The 19,309-nt window shown below is 38.2% G+C and overlaps 1 protein-coding gene across 7 annotated transcripts; it reads left to right on the forward strand.

The window, feature by feature from the left end:
• The first annotated feature begins 1,389 nt into the window (after positions 1 to 1,389).
• LOC105055773 (uncharacterized) lies at positions 1,390 to 18,515 on the forward strand. 7 transcript variants are annotated; one of them, XM_029267737.2, is made up of 19 exons: positions 1,392 to 1,998; positions 2,093 to 2,147; positions 2,242 to 2,559; positions 4,451 to 4,583; positions 6,573 to 6,728; positions 6,919 to 7,035; positions 7,103 to 7,187; positions 8,061 to 8,169; positions 8,325 to 8,392; positions 8,535 to 8,660; positions 8,746 to 9,935; positions 10,379 to 10,582; positions 10,693 to 10,753; positions 13,780 to 13,893; positions 14,179 to 14,292; positions 14,366 to 14,455; positions 16,404 to 16,477; positions 17,394 to 17,515; positions 18,307 to 18,515. In XM_029267737.2, exons 4-17 carry the CDS (start codon positions 4,474 to 4,476, stop codon positions 16,428 to 16,430), a joined length of 2,571 nt encoding a protein of 856 aa, XP_029123570.1. In that variant the 5' UTR covers positions 1,392 to 1,998; positions 2,093 to 2,147; positions 2,242 to 2,559; positions 4,451 to 4,473; the 3' UTR covers positions 16,431 to 16,477; positions 17,394 to 17,515; positions 18,307 to 18,515. The 7 variants fall into 7 exon arrangements, with proteins under 7 accessions (XP_073102864.1, XP_029123570.1, XP_019709684.1 ...); XM_019854125.3 differs by having other exon boundaries at positions 2,113 to 2,147; XM_073246762.1 differs by lacking the exon at positions 2,093 to 2,147 and adding an exon at positions 4,211 to 4,340 and having other exon boundaries at positions 2,416 to 2,559.
• The last annotated feature ends 794 nt before the right edge of the window (positions 18,516 to 19,309 follow it).

Below are 19,309 nucleotides of genomic sequence, written 5' to 3' on the forward strand. Positions count from 1 at the left end.
TTTTTCACACAAATGACAGATTGAACAACTTGAAAATTTGCATGGTCGGTGATCCCAAAGCAACAATAGAATGCTGAACAGGGGAAAGAAATTTGATGCATTGATTAACAAAACTATAGTTTAGTTTCTATGCATGATTAGGGAAAATAGTATGCATCAGTTTACAACCATATAAACCTAAAAATGATTATTTAAACAAAACCTGCTTAAAACAGATTGCAAATCCTTATGGTTGGACGTGGAAGTTTGAACCTGTGGAATTCCATCAGCTGCCGCACCATCCAGGCTTTCCCGGCATCATTAATAGACTAAAGATATGATGCTGCCCACCTTGACGTGCACCCTTCTCTCCTGCAGTTGTACAATTAGTTAAATCATGCTTTCCAAGGAATTGGTGAATTGAGTATGGCACATTATGATTTAATAACTCTCTTTTCAATTGCACCAAACTCCATAACGCACCAAGGAATGGTGAATTGAGTGGGTAGGCGTCGATAGCATCACTCATTTGCTTTTTTTTAAGGTGCTCCCAAATTTATCAACCGACCAAGTGTTTGTCATTGCTAGCACCAGTTTTTTTTTTTTAATTTTTTGGTAATACATAGGAGCATTGCAAGCACCAGTTTATATAATTCGTGGATATTCGATCGTCCCCATGTGTCGTGGCCTAAATTAAGATTTGTCAGTGGTCCAACCAGCTCACCATTTGTTGTTCAAGAAAAGCTACTTTAGAAACCTGACTGGAAAAGGAAGAGTGGCCTCAGAATACAAAAGATAATGAATGAATCATGAGTCTCACCCAGCATTCTACAGGAGTCTTGCATGCACTGGATCACAAGAGCTCCTTATCGGCATATAACATGTGCAACGACTTAAGTATGATTTTCTTCTTTTAATGTGGCAATACAATAAATTATAAAAAATAAAAGATTTTAATCCTCGAATTCTTATGTTATATTAAGCGATATATTTGAATAATTATTGATCAAAAATTTTTATCATTAATAGCGGCATTATTGATGCTAATATAAATGAAGGAATTTACATGACGACTAGAGATATGATTTTTTTTTTTTTTTAAAAAAAATAAATTTTAACACCGACCAGACATATTGATGCTCATATTATTAATAACTGTTGCATATTAAATAATAAATTTTAATAATATTTGAACAGTGAGCATATTAATATTAGAATTAAACTCTTTACAGACTGAATATATATATATATATATATATATATATATATATAATATTGAATATATATATATATATATATAATCAAATAAATGAAATCCGATTATTCAGAAGACGTCCCTGTATAATCCTTCCCTCCCAATTATTCACAAAGACTAGGCCGTCCATTCCACGGTCCATAGCTCTTTGCGTAATCAAGAAACCACCACCATCCATTAACCTCCGGTCGGAGTTGCCCTCCACACGCGACGATGACCGGACCCCGGCGATGCCCATGAGAGCGAGGTGATGCGAAACCACGCACCCACGCGGGTCGCCGTCTCGCCCCGCTCTTCTCCCTAAAGCCACGACCCCTCCTCCACGTGGGCCCACGCTTCTCCTTCGTGGGGCCACCGTCTACGCGCCCTTCCGATCCCGATCCAACGGCCCTGAAATCCGACTCTTTTTCCCGACCATAATCCAACGATCGATCCCCCAATTAGGTTTTCTTTTCTTCAGGTTTTTCTTCTCTTTCTATCTCGCTTTCTCTCTCTCTGCGCGTTCAAATCCGACCGAGGCCGGGGAGTAGGCCGGAGAGAGCGCACGGTCGAGACGGGTCCCTCCGCCGCCAGAACAAGCCCTCGAAATCCCCCGGCCCCACGGGAGACCCGAGTCCTAGCCGCTCAGGGAAATCCCTAGCTCCTCCAGAATTTCATCGAGAAGCCGCCGGGTCCGCGGTTTCTTGAATCTTCTGCGGGCAGGGAAAGGAGTGGGAATTCGGTTTTCCTTGCCACCGATCTGATACATTTCAGCCATTTCTAGGGTAATTCCTTTGCCCCCGCTTCTTTTTCTCCTCGATCATTATTCGGATTCACGTTTCTATGCGTAATTCGGCCGTTCCATTAATTTTAGATCAGATTTTGCGTTATCTTATCAGATTTGTGTGGAAACATGAGGAAAGATTGAATCTTGGTGAGTAATTTGTCGTTGGGTAGGTCCGATTCTTTAAGTAACGAATTTAATGTGGAAAAATTGATACAAACTAAGATCTTTTTATGGTTGGGAGGGTGCTGATGTTGAGAGACATGGAAGATCTCAATGAGAGATTGCAGAACTGAACTTTTGGTCGTTAACATTTCAATTTTCATCACATAATCTTCATGCGAAGTTGGATGATCGGGGCATGAGTCGGTCGTGGATACCTAACATTCAAACTTATAAGTTATTGTGTCGTTTTTAGCGCCTTGAGTTGCCACAAAATTGGTATCATTCAACAAAGAAGAAGGCTCATTTGCCCGCGATTTTGGTGGCCGGCGAGGTCTTATAATCCCCGTTGCCTCTTATTGCATCATTCTTCCACACGTGTCATCCTTGGGTTGCACGAGTAAGTGATTTACTTTTCTGCCCCGCAGCTCATTTTTTTATTCTTTAATAATCATTCTTAACCTACCAAAAGTTTCTGTTGGTCGGTTAAGGAGCTATTTTCCCCCTGATTGTGTTTTCTTTTTGTTCAAAGCATCTCTGAACACTGTGATAGCAGTTCATCATCTTATTAGTCTGGGCCATTTGTTATAACAGTTGTAAGGGGTTTCTTGGTATTCATAAGCACATTCTGAAGCTAAGTTCTGGAAGAAATGCTTGTCAGATTTGTTTATGAAGATATAAAGAGCAGGAATGTTTATGGAGAGCTTATCAACAGACTGGAGAGTCCTATTACCACAGGAGAAGGACAATTAAACTCCTTAACTTCGTATACCTCTTTTATGAATTTCTGCTATACAAATGAAGGCTTTTGGCGCATTTTATTGGTAGATGAAGTGATGGTGAGACTAGCGAAATGCTGAACACCAAATTAGAACTTTGATAGGAACTCTCAATTTGTATTGGAAAAACAAACATGGTATGCAACTTTAGTGGGATGCAGAGTTAAGGTTGTGCTAAAACAGAGTTAGTAGAAATTCTTGAATCAAATTATTTTTGTCAAATTTATTTATATTGGTTGAATGGACTGAGGGATTTATAGTGATTTCTAAATTGAAGTGCAGTGAACGAGGTAGAGATGTGCATCCTAAGATGTTATGTGGTCCTGTACTAATACAAAGACAATGATAGGACTTGCTGCTCTGTCTAAATTGGCTTATTAGATTTGAGGAGGGTCCTCAAGCAGAAACTTAGGGCTAGCAGTAATAGAGGGGATTGCCTGATAGAAACTTACCATTATTGTTGTTTATTGAACCCCCTCCCTTTTTTTTTTTTTTTGTTTTGTATCCAGAGTTCTAATTTCATTCCCAGCTAATTATAAGTGAAGTTGTTAACGAAAATTATATCCTTCCAGTGATAAAGTAGGTGTTACTTCAAACAGACATGATAGTTCACTATCTCATGATTAAACTCTTTGTTTAAAATTGATTAAATGACTGCTTTAAATTAAAAAAGTTTGAGGCATAAATGAATTCATATTCTGCAGATTTCTCACCTTAGGATCTAGGTCGTTCAAGCCTAATGCCACCTCTTACTCCTGTATTCTGAAATTATCCGTAGATGGACTCAGTTTCTTTGATTTTTCTTCCGTCTTTTTGTTTGACCAACTATTCTGATCTTTGTTATTCCTTACTGCATTATGATGATTTCTAATTTAAGAAACTTTGATTTATTTCTGCAGTTTTGTTCCAACTTTTTTTTTTTTGGCATCAAGAGCTTCATTTGATAATCAATATTGTTAGAAAACTTTTGGTTGTATTCAGAGCATGTTTGAACTTGAAAGAGATCTTTTTGTAATTGTATTTGGACTTCTTTATAAGCTGGTAAGAGTGTTCAGTTTCTCTTCCCCAGAGATGGTCAAAGGAGGTGTCCACAAGGCTTGAGATTATACATATCCAATTCTCTTTCATTATGCAATATGGAAATTAATAAATTTCTCTTTTGTGCAACCTGTGTTACAATTGGGAAATTCTTTTTCTTAGTTTGATAATTGTGCTTGAAATAATGCCCGATGTCCTCAAAGTCAAAAATATGGCTGGAAATGGCTCTGACAGGATAGGAAATAGTTTGAGGAATGCTGCATTCAAAGAGCATGGAGCATTTTCTCTTGAGCTACTGGTTATGTTTGTCAGCTACATGAATAATCTATCAAGTTGAGAAGGGGAGGACACAAGACTGTCTCCTGTACCAATGCCTTCTTTTCCTCTTTGAGAACTTAATACACACTCATTCAAATTGAGTTTTTGATTTGAAGCATGCACCTTGACAGTGGTTTTCTTTGTAATCATTTGCAGGAACAGTATGTTAAAAGAATGAAATGTCTCAACCCTGGGTAGATGATGCAAAGTTTTTCTCACAATCCACTTTATTATCCAGTTTCCATCCTGTAGTTTCTCAATCTTCATCATATTCCAGCTTAAGACACAGGTAAAAGAATGTGATGTTATGAATTTCTTTTATCTATTCCTTTGTCTTTGATTATGGCTTCGGTGGTGCCAGGCACTTCATAAATGCACACAGTAGAGCTGGTGCCAGCAATATCTAATATACATATTTGTTGTTCTGTTTGAATGCTGCATGATTAATTGTTTGTCTTGTTACTTTGACTTTGAAAGTGAACTTCGTGAAAGTGAAATTGGGTGATATTTATCAATCTAGATAGTTCTTAGATCTGGTATGACCAGTTGGTCTGGAAAATGTTACCTATTTATATATCTGCCAGCTTACTGACAAGAGTAGCTCATCAGATATTGCAATTTGAGCCCAACGAATTTAGTATATCCTTGAACCAATGTGCGAGCAGCTTGTGAGAGTAGAATTGCACAGACCACCAAATGGTCAGAAAGGATATATCTCCAGCCAGGCCAACTATCCATAGGGGCTATACAAATATGTTTATGTCATGATTGCCAATCGCAAAAAAATGTCTCTCAAGTAGAGAGACTGCCATCTGAGAGCATTTGCCATGAGATTTGCAACTTGCGATAGTTGGGAGTCACTGATGAGCAGTCATTCAACACAAGGTGGTTCAGAAATGTTAGAGTATACTATGCCATGTTCCCTACATCATGTTGAACAATGAGAATATAAAAGTTGAGAAGGGCGTGGTCATGCACTGCTTCAAACTACTATCCAGTATGGACTTAAGGACTTGAGAACCGGAGCTTGGAAGAGTAATTATGAGGCCAGGTTATTAGATTGCTCCCTCAAATCCTCCATGCTGCTAGAAGCCCAAGACCATGATGTTAGTTATCTAAAATGGGATTATACAGCCCCAACAGGGGCTGCAAATTATGGACATGAGATCATGCTCTTTCGACAAAAAGATGATTTATGAATCAGCTTTCTTCTCTGATGTTCTCATTCAGAGGGCACTTGGAATATAATTTCTACTGATAGATTACTTTTCTTGGGCTACTTTCGTTCAAATTATCACATTGTTTGCATTTCCAAATTATTATTCTCTTTACATTGGCCCTAGCTATGGACCGGTCTTTCTTTCCTTACATTCAATTATCAGATAGGAGCTATATATCTGATAGGAACTATACTAGGAAATACTGTAATGAGTGTGAAAAAAATGTTTAAGAGGCTTTACCAGTTATGAAGAGATTAAGGCTCTGGGTTTAGATGGGCAATCAATTAAATTTTTAAAATGGGATATCAATTAAATTTTATTTCACTTGTTCAATGCCTAACAGTGCTATAGATGGAAGGACCAGTGGTTTTTTATACAAATAAATGATAGAAATAATTTACACCGACTAGGGAGACTTTTTTATAAAATAGGAAGAAGTGGTGGGAGGAAGAAGCATGTCATGCATCATCTGAATACGGCTGAAGCTATTTCTTTCTCTCTCTCTCTCTCTCTACACAGACACATGCATGAGGATGGTGGACGAATACCTAACTGACCCACCTCCAGTCACATAGTGTGAGTTGTATTGAAGAAGCATTGCAATGATGAAAGGAAGCTCTACAAAGTATGCAACTTCTTGAAACAAGTTGACAATTTGAAGTCCAAGGGAATTATGGCGAAACTCTATATTTTCAGATGGCATTTTGTCAGTGACTGGGTTGTTGACTGCCTCCCAAGATGTCATTGTTGATATGATTTCTTGAATTTTGCTAATATAGGTGTTAGATCAGTCTGAATTTCTGTAAACTTTTCATTCATTTGCTTTATGTCAAATGCAGTGCCATCTTATACTAAAAACTAAGCTTGTATTTTCTGCCGGTACATATAATTTTTGGTTGTACTTTTTTCTTTGATGTTCAAATGGTTTGATAATATGAATTAGGTTGTTTGATCACTGCACAATGACTTACTAATGTTGGGACTATATATGTATATATGTTCTATCTATATCAATCCCTTATTGATGTGTGGTTTTACTTTGTTTTCCCCCCTCCTAGTCATAGAAATGTTTGTCAGTTGTTAGCATGGAGGGAGATCTCTCCTCGAGCAAAACACTACCCAAAAAAGTTGTGGGGCGAAACTTTGAAGCAGAGAGCTGATTGCATTGGGCTAAGATGTGAAACAATTGATGCACAACATGCTCTTATTTCTTGGTAAAGCACCAGTATTCTGGACATACCATTAATGCATGATTTCAGAATTTTTCTGTAAAGATTACAGTGGTATCACTTTTTTAACTGCAAAGGGTACTTGTTAATCTGTTTGTTGTTTCTGTAAGTTCTCCACTTTTATCCAGAATTATGCTGCAATGCATGGACTGATTGTGATTTACTGCTTTTATAGGGTAGAAGCAGAGTCATTGCGTCACTTGTCAGCCAAGTATTGTCCTCTTTTGCCGCCACCTAGGTCCACGATTGCAGCAGCATTTAGTTCCAATGGAAAAACACTTGCTTCCACACAGTAAGTGGATGCCTTGCTTTCATGCTGTATTGTAGTTAACAATTGTACTGACTGAGTCTGTTTTCAGTGGTGACCACACTGTCAAGATAATTGACTGCCAAACTGGAAACTGTTTGAAGGTGTTGAGTGGCCATCGACGAACACCTTGGGTGGTATGTCTACCTATATTCTTATCCCTTGCTTTGCTCTTTATTCTGCTTTAATACGTTGGCAAATTAAATTATTCTATGAAGTGAAATTCATCCAAGTTCTACCATATACTTGTGTGAAAAATATTGTTACCACATGTGTTCCAGTGTCACTAAAATTTATTAATTGAGTTGCAGTGCAAATGTTGCTAGAGTTGAGAAACTCATTTTTTTTAAAAGAGTTAGTATCCTGAGTCTTCTTTTTCATGGTGTCATGGTTGCTTGCCTGCAGTTACTTTCTGAAGTTTCCAAGCTGCATGTGTGTCTAGATGCTAGAATGAATCTTATTTGACTATCATATTCCATAACCTCCTATGATGTAGATTTCTATTATATTATTTATCTATGAATTATCCATGCATGCCCTCTTGTTTAAAATCAAATTACCTAACTTTTACATATAGAAGAGGAGGGTGGCTATCAAGTTAGTTTCATATACTGCTTTTCTAGCAATGCTTCCTGGATATAGCAACTACTGATACTTCATTTTTCAGCCGTTATTTTGGGTGTTTTATTTTTATATGTCCTTTCCAAGTGTATATCTTTGGTTTTTTATGATCATCTGGCTTCGCAAAATGTTTTTCTGTGGCAGATGATTGAACTCGAAAAGCACTATAACCTGCTGGCTAGTTTTTAGTTACAAATTTGAGTCGTTGTTCTACAAACTGGTTCAATAACCCAAACTCTGTTTCCGATCATCATAGCCAGTATCTTGTTTTCATTATGATGATTCTTGATGTTTATTTGTGAAAATTAGACAGTAATTATGGGTCTTCTCTATCATATATTGTCATTATTTTTAGGGTTATTTGTTATTATCTAATTGATCACCTGCAGGTTAGATTCCATCCACTGCATTCAGACATACTTGCAAGTGGTAGCTTGGATCACGAAGTTCGTCTCTGGGATGCTCGTACCGCAGATTGTATTGGGTCACGTGATTTCTGTAATATCTTTTACCAAAATTTCTTCTGTGATTTAACGACTTGAAGAAATAGGAATTTTTATTGTTTTAGTACTTTAATAATATAGTTTATTACTATTAACATCTTAGAGGCATTATAACACATGGCCTGCTCCCCTTCTCTTTTCTACATGCAGATCGTCCAATTGCCTCTATTGCTTTTCATGCCCAAGGAGAACTACTTGCTGTAGCATCAGGTCACAAGGTGAGTCATTCCTGACCTCAGGAGTATGTGTAGAGCTTCATCTTGCTCAATATTTATCTTCCCCATATTAGTTTTGGTTTTGCTGCTGTCAGGAGACTTAAATCTCTCATGTTCAAAACTAAAATTATAATCATCTTGGCAGCTGTACATTTGGAACTACAACAAGAGAGGAGAAGCTTCTTCCCCAATGATTGTGCTGAGGACTCGGCGTTCTTTGAGGGCGGTGCATTTTCATCCCCATGCTGCTCCATTTCTATTGACAGCTGAGGTGGAATTTTTTTTTCTAGCTTCAAATTTTCATTATTATTTGCCCATTTTTACCATATCATCGACCTAAGCTGCTTTGCTTGAAGGTTAATGATCTCGATTCGCCAGACTCACCACTAACGCTAGCAACTACTTCTGGCTATTTGCACTATCCTCCTCCAGCTGTCTTTTTAGCAAACCTTAATTCAACTTTGCGTTCACATCTGGAGGCTAAGGTGCCTCTGATACCTTATTCCTATTTGTTCTGGCCAACATTTGTAAAGGAAGATGGAAGAGTGCCACCTTTCCGACAGGGTAGTAGAGCTAATAGCTCAGTCAGTGGGCAGCAAAGACCCAGAAATGCAGATATTGGAAACCAAGACGAGAATTTTGTGACTGCAATGGATATATCTCCTGGAGAACCTTCTAGCTCAAATATTATGACAGAAGATGCATTTGCTAATTCTATGCTGACAGGAATGGAAACAGTGACATGTGATTCTGTTATGGGAAGTGCAGAAAACACTGAAGGGCAGCCTACCATGGGATTTCAGCAAAGAAGTTCTCCTGGCATGGTTCAGAGGTTGGATTCTTTCAACAATGGGCCATCAACAACTACTTTCCATTGCAATGGGGTGGCTATAAGAATACCGGTTAGGCAATCTAGGCCAGGCGGAGAGGATGCTTCTCCCGCCTTCAATTCGTCAAACTCTTCAGGCAGTACCGATCTTCAATTGCTATTAAGAAGTGTAGAGGGTGGACAACTTCATCAGTTTATTCCTTTTAGCGATCCAGCATGCTGGGAGTTGCCTTTTTTGCAGGGCTGGTTAATGGGTCAAACTCATGCAGGCCTTCATACAGCTATGCCTGTCAACAGTCCACTCCAAGGAAGTTCATCTATAGTTCGTGGAACAGGAGCTGACTTCTTGACACCTGAATTACTATATACTCGTAATGTGGAAGCTCTAGTGGCTTCTTCTTCGATGGTAAACACTGGTAGCCATGCTAGGGTAACTGGAAGATCCAGTTCACAGCATAGGTTACGCTCCCGTTTGGTGGCTTCTATAGCTGCTGGAGAAGGTTCATCATTTCTTAATGCCCAAAATGATGAAGCTGAGCCTCATCCCGGTCCCCATGGTATTGAATCTGAAATTCCCACATCATTGCCTGCTACAGCAGCAGCTGAACTACCTTGTACCGTGAAGCTACGAATATGGCGGCATGATATACAAGATCCATTTGCCCCTTTAGATCCAGAGACATGCCGTTTAACTATACCACATGCTGTCCTTTGCAGGTGAAGTTCCTATTTGTAATTAAATTATTCATGATTTTCTGTTTTTTATTTCATCCCCCTTTTTCTAACTTTTTTTGCTTACTAAAGTCTTCTGGCATGAGTACCATGTTGAAATTATTGATCTACTCAATCATGGGCATACTTATTTGTTTGTCATAATAATTCATTTGATTTTCTTAGAAAGTATAATTGGTCTTGACATTTTATAAGGGTTTACTATGAGAATGTCAATACAACTTCTATTTCTAGTATAGTCTGTTATCTCAACTTTATGAGATGAAGGTTGCTTCTGCTTATATGTTCATGTTACATCAATATGGCCTTGGATAGGAATGAACCATAACTCCAAATTTATATGGCTGAACAGATTAGCTTTAGACTTCTTGTTGTTGTTTCTGGTCATAACATTATATTGATTAATTAGATGTATTTATTAATCACAGTGAAATGGGTGCCCATTTTTCTCCTTGTGGCCGATTTTTGGTTGCTTGTGTCGCATGTTTGCTGCCCCACATGGAAGGTGATCCTGGAGTTCAATTACAGATGCAGCATGATGGTACAGGGGCTGCAACATCCCCAACGCGCCATCCAATTTCAGCTCACCAAGTTATGTATGAGCTTCGTATCTATTCTCTTGAAGAGGCAACGTAAGACCAAAACCTGTTGCCTTTTGGTATTTATGCGTTGTAACCTTTTTTTTTTTCACGAAAATTTTTTTATACCTATGTCATGGCTTGATTTTCTCTTTTTGCTGCAGCTTCGGCATGGTGCTAGCTTCGAGAGCAATCAGAGCTGCTCACTGCTTGACTTCTATTCAGGTTAGCGGCAGTTGCAATCAAAGTCTTGTGTTTACTTGTCTCTTCTCTTGAGTATTTATTCAAGATAAAATAAACAATTTTGAATTTTAGGTCTGCAACTTGTGCCTTGGCTTTCTAGTTGTACTTATTTGATACATGTCAATGAGTAAAGCCACATTTATAGAAATATATTTCATCGTCAAGTATTCTTAGATAAATATCATGTGATCTTTAATGACACCAATAGATGATGCTCTTAGAAGCACCTTGACCACACCGGAAGACTTTAGAAAATTGGCCCAAAATTTGAGTAAGGGTGGTGCAGTTGGGAGGCTACATGAAAGTGATGATCTGTCTTAAGATATAGAAGTACATATTAAGAGTATTAAATAAAATATTAAGATAAGTTTAAAATAAGTAACCAAATGCATATATTCTTTCAGTGCTCCCACATGATTGGTTTGATAGAGAACCAAGCCACTTCAAGGACTAGAAACACAATAGCTTTGTGGGGTCAATATTAATAAAAGAAGCGGAGGAACTAGGAAGAGAAAGAAGAAAGGAAAAAAAAATAAATATTATTTTTAAAAATAATAAAATTTATAAAAAAATGATGTGTAACAGCTTAAATATTCTTTATAATAAAATGTTATAAAGGAGCATCGCGCGCATCATCATCACACAATAGATGACTACATGCGGTCATGTGTGGTGTACATCTCACAGCACGTGGCTCTGCACAACCCCCCACGACCATCCATCGTGCAATGGGTGGTGCATGCTATGCACCACACCAGGCAGTGCATAGTAGAGGATCCGCTCTCTAAATAGATGGATGAATGGGATTGGGGTGGGATATTAAAAGATATAAAAAAGTAATTAATAAAGAAAGAGAAAGGAGAAAGAGAGAGAAGTCAAAGTGGTGCAAGAGAGGGAGAGAGAGAGGTAGGACATGTGAGTCATTAAAGAGAGAGAATGTATGTCATAATTACTTTTTTGATGTGGTCTTTTTAATCCTTTACTTTTTCAAAATTTTGCATAAGTAATGGGGTCAATTTATAAAATTAGTTGGGTCACTTTTGACTTTTTTCACTAGTGTATATATATATCTAATAATTTTTTTTATTTTTTGGTGGGGTCAATTGATCCCACATTTAACCACATGGATCCGCCAATGTCCTTTTATCTCCAAGCTGATCTGAAAGAGAAGTATAGAAATCATGTGGCATTAATCTGTTCAGCTTAGGTGCTGCATATCTATGTTGCATGTGGATGTAATTATTTCTCTGTTTGTGGAATTTTGCATGTGGAAGATGAAGAACTCTTGTTATGCTCCTGTCGTAGACCTAGCCATTAATTAATATAAGATACAAGGTTTGCTGAACTGGTACCCAAGTTGTACTAGCGAGCAACCAGTTCAGTTTAGTAAGAGTACTGTTTTGGGGCATACTAAAAAGTAAAAACATAGTGAGGGATGGAGTGGGAGGAGAGAGAAAAAGAGGAAGGAGAGAGGAATGGAGAGGGAGGGAGGGAGGGAGAGGAAGGGGGATTGGTTGAGACTGAGATAGGAAGAGTGGGTGTGCTGGAATCCAAGGAGGAGGGCCACCATGGATGAGGGAGGAGAGAGATGGAGAGAGGGGGGAAGGGAGAGGGAGGGAAACCCTAATCGAGAGGAAAGGTGAGGAAGGGAGGGAGGAGGGAGAGATGGAGAGGAAGGGGGTAGGGAGGTGGGGGGGATGGCAGGACTTACATGGGAGGGACAGCAGTGGTCGGCGAGGGTTTCGAACAAGTGAAAGAGCGAAGGGCGAGACAAGGGTTTCAAACAAGTGAACAAGCGAAGTTGAGGGATTTTGATACCAAATAGAAGTAGTCCTATAGGGGGGTTATAAAATAGCACTGAACCTACTTGAGAGGCTGAATCATTCCGGGCTGGCTTCGGTATAGTTCGGTATGGGTCAAACTACTCAACTCGGGTCGGTTCGGCAATCATTTATGTCCCCTTTTTTTCTGAAGGTAGTTATATTTATTAATGTATCTAAGTCATACATACATCAGTGCTTCTGGTCTGTGCCTATGATAACTAAGGAGTCAACAATGTTGGGCTTGGGCAAAGGAGTCATGTCATCACATCCCATGCTCCTTTGTGTATCATTACATCCAAATTCAATTGAACTGGAAAGGAGAGCAAGATGGAGTTTGGAGCAAAAGAATTTCGGTATGGAAAGGAGCGAATCAATTAACAGAGGTTCTGTCCCACCTCAATCATCAGAAATGGACAATCATATGCTGCTTTCTTTAAGGAAGACAAGTGGTGAAGATGCCAGCTTATCAAGCTAGTAAAGTACTTAGCGATTGGAACAAGTGAGCTGGGTTCGAATCCCGCCTTCACCAAGGTTTGGGGGGTAGGAGCATGTGGAGAGGAATACCTCCTGTTACATAGCACATTGCCTATAGGCGCTTCTGTCAAAAAAAAAAAAAAAAACAAGAAAAAGCTAGTTGAAGAAATGAAGATGACAAAAAAAAAAAAAAAAAAAAAAACAAAGGTTAAATAAATTGAGATGTTGGACGAAGCCTTCAGTCAGTAGAGGATCTTGTGACTTTTCTATGCTGGCTGACAATCTAGTCACTGGATTCTAATGGCAGCTCAACTAGACAGTGTGATAGCTCTCTGTGATGCTGTAACCAATGGTGGTTATCTGTTGTAAGACAGGCCATGCTGTTGTCATTGATATTGGAAGCCATCAGGATGAGTCTCAGAAAATTTTCTTAAGCCTTCATTCTTGAAACTTGGGGAGCAGTATGTTGTAGGGGATAATGCATGAGTTCATTGTTGGACTGCAATGAACTTAAATACATGAGTACAATGTGCTATAGCTTTCGCATATAGAATCAAAAGAGACATGACATAGAGTATTTATACCTTTGTACCAGCTTTACATTGTTCTTATTATGAATGTCCATATTGGTTTGCATGGTAAAATTTCCATACATCCATAGTCTCACTAATGCTTTTGAGATTTTTTTTAAAAAAATGTTTGCCTGTGCAGTTCTCTCCTACGTCAGAGCACATACTATTAGCATATGGTCGTCGCCATAGTTCACTTCTTAGGAGCATTGTTGTTGATGGGGAGACTGCAATACCTATATACACAATATTGGAGGTATATGATTCAGTTACCTGTGTTTTAGTTTTACACTGTCCATTCTTTTTCAAATAGTAATTTAAGGATCTCCTACTATGTGAATTCTTTTATTTAGTTAATGCTATTGCTATTTTCATCTTTCTTGTTTTTTCCTTTTTCTTTTTTAAGTCTTTTGTTCCTCCATAATTCTCTCTTTCTCAAAGCTATTTGCACATCATTTTTTCCATGAGAGTGATACCAAATACTGTGTACCTTTTGACATTTCCATGTAATACTGCTTTTGACTTGACTATTTGATTTCAGATTTATAGAGTTTCAGATATGGAGCTTGTCAGAGTTCTTCCTAGTGCAGAAGATGAGGTCAATGTTGCATGCTTTCATCCTTCAGTCGGAGGAGGTCTTGTTTATGGAACCAAGGTGACAGTTTAAGAATTTGATGATCATTTTTAGCTTCTGGTACAAACTCTGATAATTTCATGGTTAAATGCAGGAAGGCAAGCTTAGGATTCTTCAGTATGATGGCCCACATGACACAAGTTGTGCAGGACCAAATTTCTTTCTTGAGGAAAATATGCTTGAGGTGATAATTTTAGATTCGCTGCTATTTTGTTTATCCATGATTGGAATGTTTACCTTGCACTCTCTTTACTATTCCCCTTTTATTCCTAGGATCTTTATTGAACTCTCCCCTCCTCCTTCCCTTTGGTGCTCCCCACTTCCTCCCTATTTGTATGCAAGCATGTATCAATGGAACCCTATTTACATGACTTAAAACTGTTGCTTTACTCCTTTCTGAATTGAATGATATGTTAGTCTTGATCCATGTAAAACCTGATTTAACATTTTTTTCCCCAAGCTTATTTGTTCAGATGGTGGAACCTTAAGATAGGCAATCATATGTCATGATTGTTAGGTGTAAAGGAATGTTTATAACTGAACATGGGAAAAATCTAGCAGATTCTTAACCTTCTATCTATTGATTATAGAGATCTCCCCATGGCTTGCAGGTTGGGGATGTAGGATTTTATCATGAGTGGCTGTAGGGGCCTAATTTTGCTTTTTTTTAAAGTGCATGGATTTGGGTCCCAGAGGACATATGTTTGAATAATTTCAAATTCTGTAGTGTCATTCTTAATATCATAGCAGGAGCTGACATAAACTTTGGGAGCAATATTGCCTTAACAATTTCCAATATGAGTTCTCCTGTAAGGATTCAAGTTTTGGTACCATGCTCCTCTCAATGAGTTCTATACAAGGACATGCAACAATATCAAACGCAAAGGCATGAAGGTTAAAGCAGCAACTCATCGAATGAAGGCTTTGGTATGCAACGATATAAATATAGGTGAAAATGCGGGCACAAATCATTTGATTAATAAAAACTTCACAAGTAAGCTGAAAAAAAAAAGCAGTGTACCTACACACATTTTACATTGGGTGCTGAGGAGGGCCATACACCTTTTATTAAAACCAAAACAATACTTCCCTAAAGATGTAGTAGCATTATTACTCCTGACTTATTTGCTTATTGTATTCATCACTGTTGTTCTCTCAGGAAGACGATATACTAAATTGATTGGATCAATACTAATAATCACACGTTTTATATCTTAGTGCAATTTGACTATGTTGTTTGAGGAAGAGTTGATAAAAGGTATGGAGAGAGGTAAATGAGAAGTCAAATCAACTAGATGATAGTTGGGTTTAGGTAGGTTCAGCATATCCATGTACAAGTTGACCCTCTGCTTGAGCTATATTAGATTCTGGTATAGCATATTATTGCATCACACTATTATACAGGTCAATGCATACCAACATGGACAAGTCTCCCTTTATTCATGTTGTTAACGGTCTACACAATGTACTCTGCCTCATGATATGATATAAATCTACATTTAGTATTCAAATCACTATCTTTTCTGATACCAATAGTTCTAAACATTCAAAGGATAGGAATAGATTAGCAGTACCAGGCTAAAAAATTCTAGCATTGTTTATTCCGTTGGTACTATCTCAGATTTTTAACATTTAACAGTTATGGTAGAACACTGCATTCTAGGTGTATGCCTAAGGGCATATAGAACGTATGTAGGTATCTAATGCACATATCTTGCTTTGCATTCTAACCCTTTAGCCACAAGGCATTTGTTGAGAACCTTGTCTGGAGGTCCAAAGGTAAAGTGAACCTCTACTAAGTCTTTTTGGACAATGATATTAAGATGCTTCAGAATTTTTAGAGCCGTGGGACTGTCAGTTTACTTTCTTTTCTGTTTATGATGCTTTCTTGTCTTATTACTTCAAACTTGGAATAGTTCTCCTTGACCATATAAGGCATTTTAGTTCCATGACCCAAAACTAAATAGATGCTATGCTTTATTCCATTTATGAAGTTTATTTTACCTCTCTTGAGCTTACATATGCAGATCCCTTAAATTCTGGTTTAAAACCAATTGCAGCACTGTTTGGAATAGTCAATTTATTTTCACAATGTAAGTTTTGATATTTTTTTTACATTTCTTGTGTGGCAGATCCAGAAGTATGCCTTAGAATGCTGAAAGATAGCAATCGTTATTAACTCAAAAGTCATTGCTCATTTTGCCTGGTAGTACTGCTTACTCCTTGCTTCTTCTTTATTACCTCATCTTGTTTCCTTTTTTTGTCAGTGTCCACTTGCAAATTGAATGACATTAATAAGGTTCGTCGAACCATCCTGCTTGGGGCATGCCAAAGCATATACTGACAGTCAACCAAGACGGTTCCAGCATTCAAAACAAAACACTTGCGAGGACAGGGGTGAGCGAGAAGTAAAGGAAAAGAGAGAGGGAGAGAGAGGGAAGGGGGTGGGAAGGAGATGGAAAGGTTGGGGAGGCCTGCCGAGGCTGTTGAGGCCTCCGAAGCTCTACCCTCCTCCGAAGAGAGGGAGAGGGCAGAGAGACTGACAGTGGCAATCGGAGAGCCGTAGAGGCCTGTGGATGGGTGGATTTTCCTCCCTGGCCTCCGCTGAATCTAACCTCTCTTTCCCTCTCTCCGGTTCTCCCTCTCCCCCACTCTCTCTACTATATTGGTTCGGGCCTGGCACAAGATGGCACGGGGATGTACTGAACCATACTAGCGGCCAATTGGTATGGGCCCTGGTTCTGGCATGGTGAATCTTGGGCTTTAATATTGATGTGTCACTTCTAATACCTACTGAGAACTCTTCAAATATGCCGACCTTTTTGCATGAACATTTCTGATTGATTTTTGTCACTTTTCTCCTTTTTCCCCTCCATGAATACCTTTAGCAGTGATGATTTCAAATCATTTATAAGTCATTGAAACCTAAAGTGTATGTGCTAGAATTGAATCATTGGTCATTCCAGTGAACACCTATAATAGGTTCACAGTTCATGAACCAGCCTTCAGTAAAGTTTTGGCTAATATGCATTTCTTCTGCCCTTTCATTCGCAATAATTATGATAGATTTTATGGAAGTTATTGGTGATTACTTATTAACGAAAAACTTGGTGTACATGCAGGATGATGACCTTTGTACAGAAGTACGCCCAAGACATACAGTGTAGTAGTAATCTTGACTCTTAGTCAACTAACTCAAGGCTGTTCATGCACTGGGAATTTGTTCAAGTGGATTTGGAATTTGGTGAGCATAAATGACATTCTAAATGTAGGAAGGCATGTTCTTTATAAAGATAAGAAGCATTGTGAATGCTGTACCATTAAATCTGGATCCCAATTAGAGAGGTAGAAGATTTGTTGGCTGGTATGTGGAATTCGAATTGATGTGCCCTATTCAATTAGTTTGCAAGATAATTGATCTGCTAAGAATCGTTGTTGATTTAGATGCAAGAATGTGAAGACGTAATTAGGCTTTAGTAATATATGGTAAAATACTGCCGTGGAGTTGCTCTGGCACAAATTCATTCAGGCTGATGAACATCCTTTGGAGCTGTATTGATAAGTAGCTATTTGAAGCTCCAAAACAAAGGGATTCTGCTCTTTGGCGTCAACAGAGATAATGGTCCCCACACAAAGTTGCAGTGGAAGATCCAACGGATACATTTTTACTTGATTTTGTGTAGTCTGCTACATTTAGCCTTAGTCATATAAGTTGTCGTTGCTAATTATAATCATGCATTAAGTTAATGTGTAATGTAGCTTTCACTATCCTCACAGGTCTATGCTGTATGGCAACCATTATTAGAGTTCATTGCATTGTTTGAAGTGAGATTTTCTCAGGTCTCTATAACTTATGACCGGGTCTGTTTAAAAATTGGATTAGCCGGTGTTTGGCTTTAGTTTATTTGATTGGTGCACTTTCATTTCTTTCTTTCTTTTTTCTGCATTTTTCTTTCCAATTTGGTGGATTCTTTTTAGTAGCTTTAACCTTGCAAAGTTATTAACAAACTTAAATTTCATTCTTTGCTGGATCAGGAACGTGCTCGGAAGCAGCTTATCAATATAGGGTTCCTGGTGTATCTTTAAAGTTTTAGTCTCAAACTTGTAACCAAATGCAAAAATTGCATTTTGAACTCAAGTTAGATACCTGTTCGTGTTGAGCAGTCACGTTGTGGTTCATTGCTTATTGCATGTACATTGTATATTTTATCATATAGTGATTTATTCTCTGCTTGAGTACTTGAGAGAGACGTGGCCAAGCTCGTAGGTGCCAATTTTTACTGCTGCAAATTTTCTTGGACAAACGCTAATTTATATCTATGACTTTTTTTTCAAAAAAAAAGATGAATCATGTAGTTAGTTGCTGGATCATCCACAATCTGATTGTAAATTTTGTAGAGATGATCGCTTAATTATTCTCATGGATAACATATGGATGAGAAGGCTATAAAGCTTGTGTGCCTGGTTTTTCACCAATGGCATGTCAAGCAGTGCAGCAGATTTTCCATATTGACCACTCCTTAAAGACAACTAAGGCAATCAACATTCAAGATAAATGATAATTTTGGTAGCATCTGGAAGCAATCAGCATAAGCGGCACGCGGAATTCCACAATGAGCAAGATCCAATAATGACGTCCATAGGCATGAAACATAAGTGTAGTATGATTTATAATCCTATCATTCATGATCCAAAACCTGTGAATGAAAGTTTGCAATTTCCGTGCAAAAACTAGAATATCTCAATGGGGAAAGGAAAGGTTCAAACGCATAAGTGACAGTTGCAAAACCTAGAATAGCTGGATGGGGAAAGGAAATGTTCAAACGAAGTAAATTTATACGATGAAACAGACGAGCATATTTCAAGGCATCGTAATGAATATGGTGTTCCAGAGACAAAGGGCAAGAAATTAGCAAAGGCATGGTTGCACTAAAGCCCATCCTGAATGGAAGAGTGGTTATTTAAAGTCTATCATATCTGACATCACACCACCTGGCAAAGAAGAATTACATAACACAACTAAAAATTCTTGATCCTG

Source organism: Elaeis guineensis, chromosome 12 (assembly GCF_000442705.2).
Source record: "Elaeis guineensis isolate ETL-2024a chromosome 12, EG11, whole genome shotgun sequence".
NCBI lineage: Eukaryota > Viridiplantae > Streptophyta > Magnoliopsida > Arecales > Arecaceae > Elaeis > Elaeis guineensis.